Source organism: Phoca vitulina, unplaced genomic scaffold (genome assembly GCF_004348235.1).
Source record: "Phoca vitulina isolate PV1807 unplaced genomic scaffold, GSC_HSeal_1.0 scaffold52, whole genome shotgun sequence".
NCBI lineage: Eukaryota > Metazoa > Chordata > Mammalia > Carnivora > Phocidae > Phoca > Phoca vitulina.
Genome location: NW_022589755.1, coordinates 6006222 through 6015977, shown reverse-complemented (window position 1 = coordinate 6015977; position 9756 = coordinate 6006222). Strand labels below are relative to the sequence as shown.

The 9756-nt window shown below is 51.1% G+C and overlaps 2 protein-coding genes across 8 annotated transcripts in view; both read left to right on the top strand.

Annotated features, from left to right (window-relative positions):
* MYH14 (myosin heavy chain 14) overlaps positions 1–9756 on the top strand; it is a 90641-nt gene that overhangs the window by 69858 nt on the left and 11027 nt on the right. For all 7 annotated transcript variants that reach the window (XM_032387957.1, XM_032387953.1, XM_032387955.1 and 4 more), the window contains 5 exons: positions 1561–1773; positions 2618–2779; positions 4457–4585; positions 5252–5340; positions 5425–5548. In XM_032387957.1, the coding sequence (XP_032243848.1) occupies positions 1561–1773; positions 2618–2779; positions 4457–4585; positions 5252–5340; positions 5425–5548 (717 nt within the window). The remainder of the gene's footprint in view (positions 1–1560; positions 1774–2617; positions 2780–4456; positions 4586–5251; positions 5341–5424; positions 5549–9756) is intronic.
* LOC116621943 (nucleolar and spindle-associated protein 1-like) lies at positions 6152–7716 on the top strand. The gene is given in 3 exon segments (XM_032387981.1): positions 6152–7380; positions 7383–7559; positions 7562–7716. Coding segments are annotated over 3 exon segments (1326 nt in total). The 5' UTR covers positions 6152–6344; the 3' UTR covers positions 7675–7716.

The window sequence follows — 9756 nt, the reverse complement described above, 5'->3', positions numbered from 1 at the left end:
CACCACACACACCCCCCACACACACCACACACACATACATCCCCTCACACACACCACACACACACCACACACACATACATCCCCTCACACACACCACATACCCAGGGTGAGGACATCCCACCTTGCCACCCCCAACCCCACTGAGCACATACAGGCTCCCCCCAGGGCCAGGGAGGAGTCCCCTAGGCCTGTCCCCAGTCCCTACTCACCCAGCCAGCATCCCAGCCTTCTGAAAGGTCCATCACACCCTCCACTCCATCCTTCCTTAGTTTGTCCAATAAATATACTTATGGAGCAGCAGCAAGGACAGGCCCAGGGACGCCAGCCCCCCTGACTGGTGAGGGGAGGTACTGACAGACGACGTGGTTCAGTGAGGCCCTGGGCAGACACGCTCCTGATGTCCTTCCTTAGTGCCAACAACGTACTCTCATGGGTACAACGGATAAGGGCTTTATCTTCTCCACACGCTCCAGTGTATATCTGATGGAGCTTTTAGCCAAGCCTGGAGAGAACCCCTAAGCCCCGTGACATACCTTGGCCTGCAGCCCCAGGCACTCTAGAGCCAAAATCCAGCTCATACTCAGACTACTAAGGTCTCTCCTTTGGGAAAACGGCCAAGTTCTACATGGTGACTCCAAAGGCCTACTTTGTGGGGAATAGGATGTTGATGGGAGAAAGTTGAATTCCTTCCAGCAAATAAAACTGAATGGCAGGTGCCAAATAGGAGGGGAAACCTGTTGGCCTCTTCTGAGGGCAGAAAGTAGACCCTGTCCCTGATGAGAATTTCCATGAGGTTCTTTGGGCGGTAGTGACAGGTAGATAGGGTCCCTGCCCCTGTGGAACTCACAGTGCGGTATGGGGGTGGGCATTGCACAAAAAGACACATAAGCTCATGTGAAATGACCATTGTGACTAAGGCTGGGTTGGGGAGGGGCTCAGGGCCAGCGGCATGGGTAACAGAGAGGCCCCGACAGGCCAAGGAACACTTTTCTGAGACGGTGACAGTTAAAGGAGAGGCATGATGGGGGAGGGGGGTGTCTCAGAATTCATAAGCCCAGATCTGCCTTCACAGGGTGTTTGGGATTTTAATTTACAACTCCCTGGAAGGGCTGAGAAAAAAAATCACAGGAGATAGTGGGATGGCGCTATCCTGGGGGGTCCAGCACAAATCAACACTCGAGTCAGGGGCAACATCCCTTCAACCCATGTCCACACAGGATGTTCCCAAACCTGAAGCCCCTTAGTGAAGTGAGCTCACGATGCAAAATCTCAAAACCCACGAGGAAATAATCCACCGTGAGTGAGAGCTGACCTAACAAACACTGGAACTGGACTCTCAAGGGCTTCGGATAACAGAACTTGCACACAGAGGTTATTAATGAAATGTTTTAGGATGATTCAGAATGAGACACCTAGTAACTAGCTGCCCGGGAAATGGTGAATGAATGAGCAAGCAAACCATCAAAGCTTCCCTCACACTGTCCTAGGATAGATCTAGGGTCCTGGCCTCCCCCTCCCTGTGCCCCAGGCGCGCAGAGCTCACCCTCCCATCCCCTCCAGGCACATGAGCAGGAGCGATCCCGCAGGGCGGCAGAACAGATAGCCAGCGACCTGCGAGGGCAGGTGACGGAGCTGGAGGACGAGCTGACAGCAGCCGAGGACGCCAAGCTGCGCTTGGAAGTGACCCTGCAGGCTCTCAAGGCGCAGCACGAGCGCGACCTGCAGAGCCGAGATGAGGCTGGCGAGGACAGGCGGCGGCAGCTGGCCAAGCAGGTACCAGCAGACCAGGCTGGAGGCTGGAGGGCGCCCATCCGGCTGGGAGGCTGAAAGAGGGGCCAAGGACGTGTCACTCACCTACCTGCTGCTCAGTGTTGCTTCCCAAGGCCCTCCTGCTCCCCAGCCCATTCACCCAGCGTCACCCGTGAACCCACAGGCATGTCCCATTGACAGACTGACACACCCGATCAGACATCATCACCAGACCATTCACCCAGCATCTGCCTGGGTACCCACACAGCCCCCCACCCACACACAACCTCTCCACCAACCAACACTTTCATCCAGCTGCTCCTCCATCCGCCCAGCTACCCCCTTTCCAGAAACTTCCTTTCCCCAACCCCCACCCCCCCCCACTCCCTCCAGCCTGCCCAAGCGCTCCTTCATCGCTCAAGGACCAGCTCCTCTACACCCCACAGCCTTCCTCCCTTGTTCATTTACTCATTCCCCTCTCCCTGTGGTTGGCAACATCCATTCATGACTCGCCAGTGGGGGGACTTCGGGTGCTCTACCGCCGGCTTGAGCTGGGTGCTGAGCATGGGGGGGGGGGCAGGGCAGCCGTGAGTGTAGAAGGAGCCTCTGGAGCTGTGCGGGAATGGGCTGGAGGGGACACATGGGAGCAGAGCAGAGGCTGGAGTAAAGGGGGCTTCGGAAGGATAAGAGCCTGGGGCTCTGGGGACGAGGATCTGGGATCCGTTTGGGGTGTAGAGGAGCAAGAGAGCAGGAGGAAAGGCGCTGGTGGCCTGGACAGGGGCTGGCGGGTGCACGTCTAGGCCACTAGCATGTAGAGGGAGCCTGGGCCTCCCGCCCCCTGAGCCTGCCCCTCCCGGCCTCCCTGCAGCTGAGGGATGCGGAGGTGGAGCGGGACGAGGAACGCAAGCAGCGCGCCCTGGCCGTGTCCGCCCGCCAGAAGCTGGAGGCGGAGCTGGAGGACTTGAGAGCCCAGAACTCGGCCGCCGCGCAGGGCAAGGAGGAGGCGGTGAAGCAGCTCCGCAAGATGCAGGTAGGGGTGGGGCTTAAGCCCCCTGCGAGTCGGCCCCTTCGACCCCACGAGCTGCCGCTCTATAAATACCCATGTGCCAAAGGCTCACTCGCTTTTTATATTTTTTATTTCCTTTACTTAAAATGCTTAGCTGAAAGTCCAGTTTCTTCATTCTACTTAATTTTTGAAATGTAAATGCCGTAGGGTTCCTCCCCTAATATCAAAGTTATATCTGGTTGTTTAAAAAAAATTGGGAGAGGGGCGCCTGGGTGGCTCAGTTGGTTAAGCGACTGCCTTCGGCTCAGGCCATGATCCTGGAGTCCCTGGATCGAGTCCCGCATCGGGCTCCCTGCTCAGCAGGGAGCCTGCTTCTCCCTCTGACCTTCCCCCATCTCATGTGCGCTCTCTCTGTCTCAAATAAATAAATAAAATCTTTAAAAAAAAAAAAAAAAAAAAAAAATTGGGAGAGGTGTTGCCTGGATGGCTCAGTCTGTGGAGCATGCGACTCTTGAGCTCGGGGTCGTGAGTTCGAGCCCCAGGTTAGGAGTAGAGATTACTTAAAAAAAATTTTTTTTGGTGATAATAATGTGTCCGTGTAAAGTCTAATTTTTTTTGTAAAAAAGTATAGAACTGGACTGTTCCATACAGTGGGTGCCAACCCCATGTGGCTGTTGGGCAGCTAAGGTTTGGTGGGGCTGAAATCCAAATTACGTGCTGGATTCTGAAGACTTAGTACCAAAAAAAAAAAAAGTAAAATATCTCAATAATCTTTATAGTGATTATAAATGGAAATAATAACATTTTGTATATGTCAGGCTAAATAAAAATACAGTGTTCAAACTACTTTCACCTGTTTCTTTTTACCTTTCTAATGGGGCCACTTGAAAATGTAAAACAATGCATGTCCTTGCAATATCTCCCCATTGGGCAGCGCTAGGACAGAAAGATCCCTCTCCAAAAAGTAAAAATTTCCCACTACGTCACCCCTGAGAGAAGGCGCCTGCACTGAAAAGCTGTTATTATCAAGCAAGTAATAATATTCATAACCGCCCAGTACCAAGCCCAGTACTGTTCTTACTGACCTCTTTACGGAGTTTTTTTTAATGGTGGTAGGCATCAAGTTTGTGTTTTATTTTTCTTTAAGCGCCATTGAAAAGTCTTACGCTGACATCTTTACACACTCAGTGGTGTGGCCGCATAGCAAAGTGACTAGAAGTGGAAACCCTGGGGCCAGATGGCCTGGGTTCAAGTCCTGACTCTGCCATTTAGCACACTTGGCTCGTTGCTGAGCCTCTCTGGGCGTCAGTTGTTCCATGTCTACACTGGGGAGGAAACTAGTCCCCACCAGCTGGAGTTGTGAGGATGAAGGGAGTCAGTACGCGTGTATAACAGAGCCTGGCCCCCGGTAAATGTTCAGTAAGTGTGCGCCAGCATTATTATTACTGCAGAGTCCAAATACTACACCCATTTCACGCTTACTTTAGTTTTAAGGTGTTACTTTTTTTAAATTGGAGGTAGCCGAAGCCCAGAGAGCGGGAGGGGCTGGTCCAAGGTCACAGAGCCGGGGGCTGGGGCGGGCTGCAGGGCTTTGCTTGCTCTCGGGGAGCCGGGGAGTCCCCGCAGGGCTGAGGCGAGGGGAGGGGCTTCCCCGTGAGTCACGATCAGGCTGCACCCCCTCACTTGCTTCATTCCGCCCAGGCCCAGATGAAGGAGCTGTGGCGGGAGGTGGAAGAGTCGCGCAGCTCCCGGGAGGAAATCTTTACCCAGAACCGGGAGAATGAGAAGCGCCTCAAGGCGCTGGAGGCGGAAGTGCTGCGACTGCAGGAGGTGATGCCAGAATGGGCGTGGCCCTGGTAGTGGGGTGGGCGGGGCCCTGAGGGGGCGGGCCCCTGGGGATTGGAGGCGGGGGCTGGGAGGGCCGGCGGGGACCTGGGATGGGAGACCAAGGGGGGCGGGCCTCTGGGGATTGGAGGGGGGCGGGGGTCGGGGCCAACAGACTGGACTTGAGGGTACTAGGGAGCCCTGGGAGGGTTCTGAGTAGAGCAGGGGGAGATTAGAGTCAGGAAGGCTGCGGAGAGAGGACAAGGCCTGAGCTGGGACCATGGGGGCAGGGAGGAGACAAGGCAGAGAAAGTAAAGGGTCAGCATGGACAGGGCTGTGGGTCGTAAGGGGGCAGAGGAAGTTAGGAGAGACCTGAGGGTCAGGCCCGGTGACTGGGGGGACCTCGAGGAGCAGGTTGGAAAGGAGATGCTGAGCTCAGTGAGGCCCTGCTGGGGGGGGGTGTCTGGCGGTGGACATGAGTCAGGGACTCTGGAGAGACCGATTTAGGAGACATCTGTCTGTAGACTGAAGTTCATTCCAAGGTTGTCCAGGGATGGAAGGTCGTGTGCACTGAAGACAGGCCAAGAGACTTGAGGTGTGAGAGCAGGGAGGCCGATGCCCAGATAGCCTCACCCCGCCACTGCTGACCACCAGCCCTCTCTGCCATCACAGGAACTGGCCGCCTCTGATCGTGCCCGGCGGCAAATCCAGCAGGAGCGGGACGAGATGGCAGACGAGCTGGCCAACGGCAGCCTTAGCAAGTGAGTGGCCCATCGTCATGTGGGGCAGGGCACCCTCCCTGGCCCTCGCACCCTCTCACCTCCCCCTGTTCCTGTTCTCCTTAGGGCAGCCATTCTGGAGGAGAAGCGACAGCTGGAGGGACGCCTGGGGCAAATGGAAGAGGAGCTGGAGGAGGAGCAGAGCAACTCAGAGCTACTCAATGATCGCTACCGCAAGTTGCTCCTGCAGGTGAGCACTGTCCCCCCAGATGGCCTGGGTCCTCGCTGACCTGGGACCGTAATCTTCAGTCCTTTTATTCAACAGATAAAGGAGAAGGGAATGTCTGGATTGGGTTTTAATGGTTGAATAGGAGTTCTCTCTGATGCATTCATTCCCTTGTATTTCTGAGGCTTCACAAGGGCTGGATCCAGAGATGAATGATGTGGGGTCTCTGTCCTGCAGAGTTCCCTGGGAACATAGACATGGAACTACAGTGTCTATGGGTTGGGTGGCATGTGTGATAATAGGACTATCTTGGGCCCAGCAGACAGATAGATGGACAGAGATAGAGAGAGAGTGGGGGAAGGAGGGAGAGAACTCGCTGCAAGAGTCATAAGAAGGTATGTGGAAGAAGGGACATTTGGCTGGGGTTTTAAGGCATAAATAGGAGCTAGGCAGACAGAGAAAAGCATATTTTCATTTGTATATTTATTTATAAATACTGTCCGAGGCTTCTGGAGGCTCAGGTCCTATTCTGGGTGGTACAGGGGACCTGGCGATGGATCATTCCAGGTCTCTGCCTTTAAGGACATCCTAGTCTGATGGAGGAGACTGACTAACCCAATACAGAAGTACAAATGAAAATGGAGGAAGCGCAAGACACTGTGAGAACCTAGAGGAGACTACTGACCCAGCCTGGAGGCTAGGGGCTATCAGGGAAGACTTCCTGTTGGAGGAGATGTCTTAAAAGATCTTGAAGGAGGGCGCCAGAGTTTTGAACTTCACTGCAGAGGCTGGAGTACGCGTCCTCTGCGTGGTCGCCTGGATGCAGCTCGCCATGGCCGTACCCTCCCTTGAGGAGCTGGACTCCTTCAAGTACAGCGACCTGCAGAACTTAGCCAAGAATCTGGGCCTCCGGGCTAACCTGAGGGCAGACAAGTTGTTAAAAGCCTTGAAAGCCCACCTTAAACACGAGGTAAAAAAAGAAAATGATAATCGGGATGGAAGTCAAACTTCTGCATCGTCTTGTGACGAGGCTGAGATGCAGAGTGGCAGCCAGGAACAAGCTGAGAGAGAGCCAATTGGCCATGGCACCAAAACCAGGAGAAGGTGCAGGACGGTCCACAGGAACCCTGACTCCCAGCAGGATGATTCAGAGATAAAAATAAATGATCACGCTGAATTGCAGAATCAAGAGAAGCAGGAAAACCAGGATCTCAGAACAGTTGCAGAAGTTCCTTCACCACCAGATGAGAGCCAAGGAGAGGAGAATGCCGTTTCCTCAGGAAAAAGAAGAATAAATGGTAATGAAGATTCAAAGGTACCTTCAGAAAGAAAGAAGCCTCTCTACACAGATGGGTTTTCCAAACTTGGAAAAAGCAAAAGAAATACAAGCACTACTCCAAACTTTAAGAAGCTTCATGAGGCTCGTTTTAAGGAAATGGAGCCCATTGATCAATATATTGAGAGAAAAAAGAAACATTTTGAAGAACACAATTCATTTAATGAACTGAAGAAGCAGCCGGTCACCAAGGGAGCGGTGGTGACTCCAGTTCCTCTCCGGGGAAGGCTCCCCGCGGCTTGCACTCCCACCAGCCAGCGCCGCTCGCAGGGCCGGAGCACCTTGTGTGGGAAGGGCTCCGCCAAGCCATCCGTTCTCTCGGCTACTAAAATGAACGTCAGGTTTTCAGCTGCTACCAAAGATAATGAGCATAAGCGTTCACTGACCAAGACTCCAGCCAGAAAGTCTCCACATGTGACCATACCTGGGAATACCCCAGAAGGCCAGGCTGTGCTCGGGACAGACAAGTTAAAGACCACAAATGGAAATTCTGCTTCTGTTGTTACCCCATTCAAATTGACAATCAGGCAACACAGACTTCAGTCTCCAACAAGAAGCCAGTGTTTGATCTCAAAGCAAGTCTGTCTCGTCCCCTCAACTATGAGCCACACAAAGGCAAGCTGAAACCATGGGGTCAATCTAAAGAAAATAATTCTCTGAAGGAGCATGTAAACAGAGTTAGCTTCCACAAGAAAACTTACAACCTCCTCTCCAGACTAGGGAGGAACAACGGAAACAACATGAGCAAAGACAGAAGGAGAAGAAAGCAAAGGTTTTAGGAGCTCGAAGAGGCCTCATTATGGCTGAAGATTAATTTTTTAACATCCTGTAAATAGTATTTTATTCTGAACCCTTTCTTTATTGTAAATATTTTTCTACTGTCTTTCTCACTTTAGTCAAAAGACTTTTTTCTGCTCTTTGTGTTCACTCTCTACGTAGTGTTCGTGGTTCTCTTCACATACTACATCCCTGGAAAGTTGTTATTGACCTTAAAGCTCACAAATTCTTTGAAATGGTTTTTATCTAAGTCTGTACAATTCAGTTTTCTAATGAGACTCATCCTATAGATTCTTGACCTAGATTTTTAATGTCAAGTTCCCTCTGCTGACAGAACTGGAATCCTGTTCCAGACAGAAGCATTAACCTGATGGTAGGTAGTTCTACCACAACCTTTAGTAGAACCTAAACCACTAACAAGCTGAGAAAGCCACCTCATCCTCCTCCAGAGGATCGAGTCGTCTTAATGAAACAGGGAACCAAACGGGTTGGTAATGGCATAAATATTCTACCTATGTGAAGTGTTTTGTTACCTGTGCACATTTGTTCCAATCACTTGATGAAATTGCCCTCTGTCACTCAATATATTCTTAAAAACTCTATAGCTCATTCTAGCCTTAAAAATATACAGGGCCATACTGAAATCTGAGGATTGCTGCTTCAAGGATTAATATGCTCTGTCAGAGTTACATCTTACTTTATGGAAAAGACTAGAGTTGCTTAGCCTCATAGCCATGTTTGTTGCACCTCAGTGGAGCTTCAGAGCTTTGTACTGTTTAAGATTTTCATAAATGTTTTCTCATGGTGGTAGATTCTTTGTAAATAAATTCATGATTGAGTTGAAAAAAAAAAAAAAAAAAGATCTTGAAGGAAGTTAAGAGTTTGCCAGGCAGGCAATGGAGGGATAGGATTTCCAAAGACAGACCTATGTCTCCACTAATTCATTAATTTTTTTTTTTATTTGAGAGAGAGAAAATGTGTGAGAGGGGGGTGGTGGGGAGGGGCAGAGGGAGAGGGAGTGAGCATCTCAAGCAGACTCCATGCCCAGCGTGGGCTTGATTCCATGACCCTGAGATCATGACCTGAGCTGAAATCAAGAGTCGGATGCTTAACTGACTGAGCCACCCAGGTGCCCCTCATTAATTTTTAAAGACATATTTTGAGGCCTTTCAGGAGCCATGCCCTGACACTGCTTGGGATGCAGAGAAGAATAAGACCCCAGCTCAGCCCTTGGGGAGCACCTAGACCAGTAGGAGAGGCAGTCATACTCCAGGATGATGATCTCATTCAGAGTGGAAGCCCAGTCATATACAAGGCCCCACACTCTGGCCCCTGGCTAACTCAGACCTTTTCTCTAACCCTTCTTTATCCCTGGTTGACTCTGCTCCAGCCACACCAGCCTTCTCACTGTTCCTTGACTTTTTATTTTATTTTTTCCAGGGAATAGAGGAAGTTTTCTATTTCTTACCTCAGGGCCTTTGCACTTGCTGTTCCCTCCTCCTGGGAGAAAGCTCTTATCCCAGACCATCCCATGTCTCATTCCCTCAGAAGAGCCTTCCCTGACCACCCTGTGTGAAACAGTCACGCTCTCTCACACAATTCCCTTCCATTCTCTCTGCTTGAATCTCCTTCATATCACTTACTGCTACCTGGAACTATAATATATACTTACCTGTTTGTCTGCTCTCCATCTCCCCAACAGAATGTAAGCCCCTTGAGGGATGCCTGATTGGCTCAGTCGGTTAAGCATCTGACTCTTGATCTTGGCTCAGTCTCGATTTCAGGGTGGTGAGTTCAAGCTCCGCGTTGGGCTCCATGCTGGGTGTGGAGCGTACTTTAAACAACAACAAAAAAAGAATGTAAGCACCTCAAGAGTAGAGCCTCTGTCTTTTTTTTTTTTTTAATTTTTTTATTGTTATGTTAATCCCCATACATTACATCATTAGTTTTAGATATAGTGTTCCATGATTCATTGTTTGTGCATAACACCCAGTGCTCCATGCAGAACGTGCCCTCCTCAATACCCATCACCAGGCTAACCCATCCTCCCACCCCCCTCCCCTCTAGAAACCTCAGTTTGTTTTTCAGAGTCCATCGTCTCTCATGGTTCTTCTCCCCC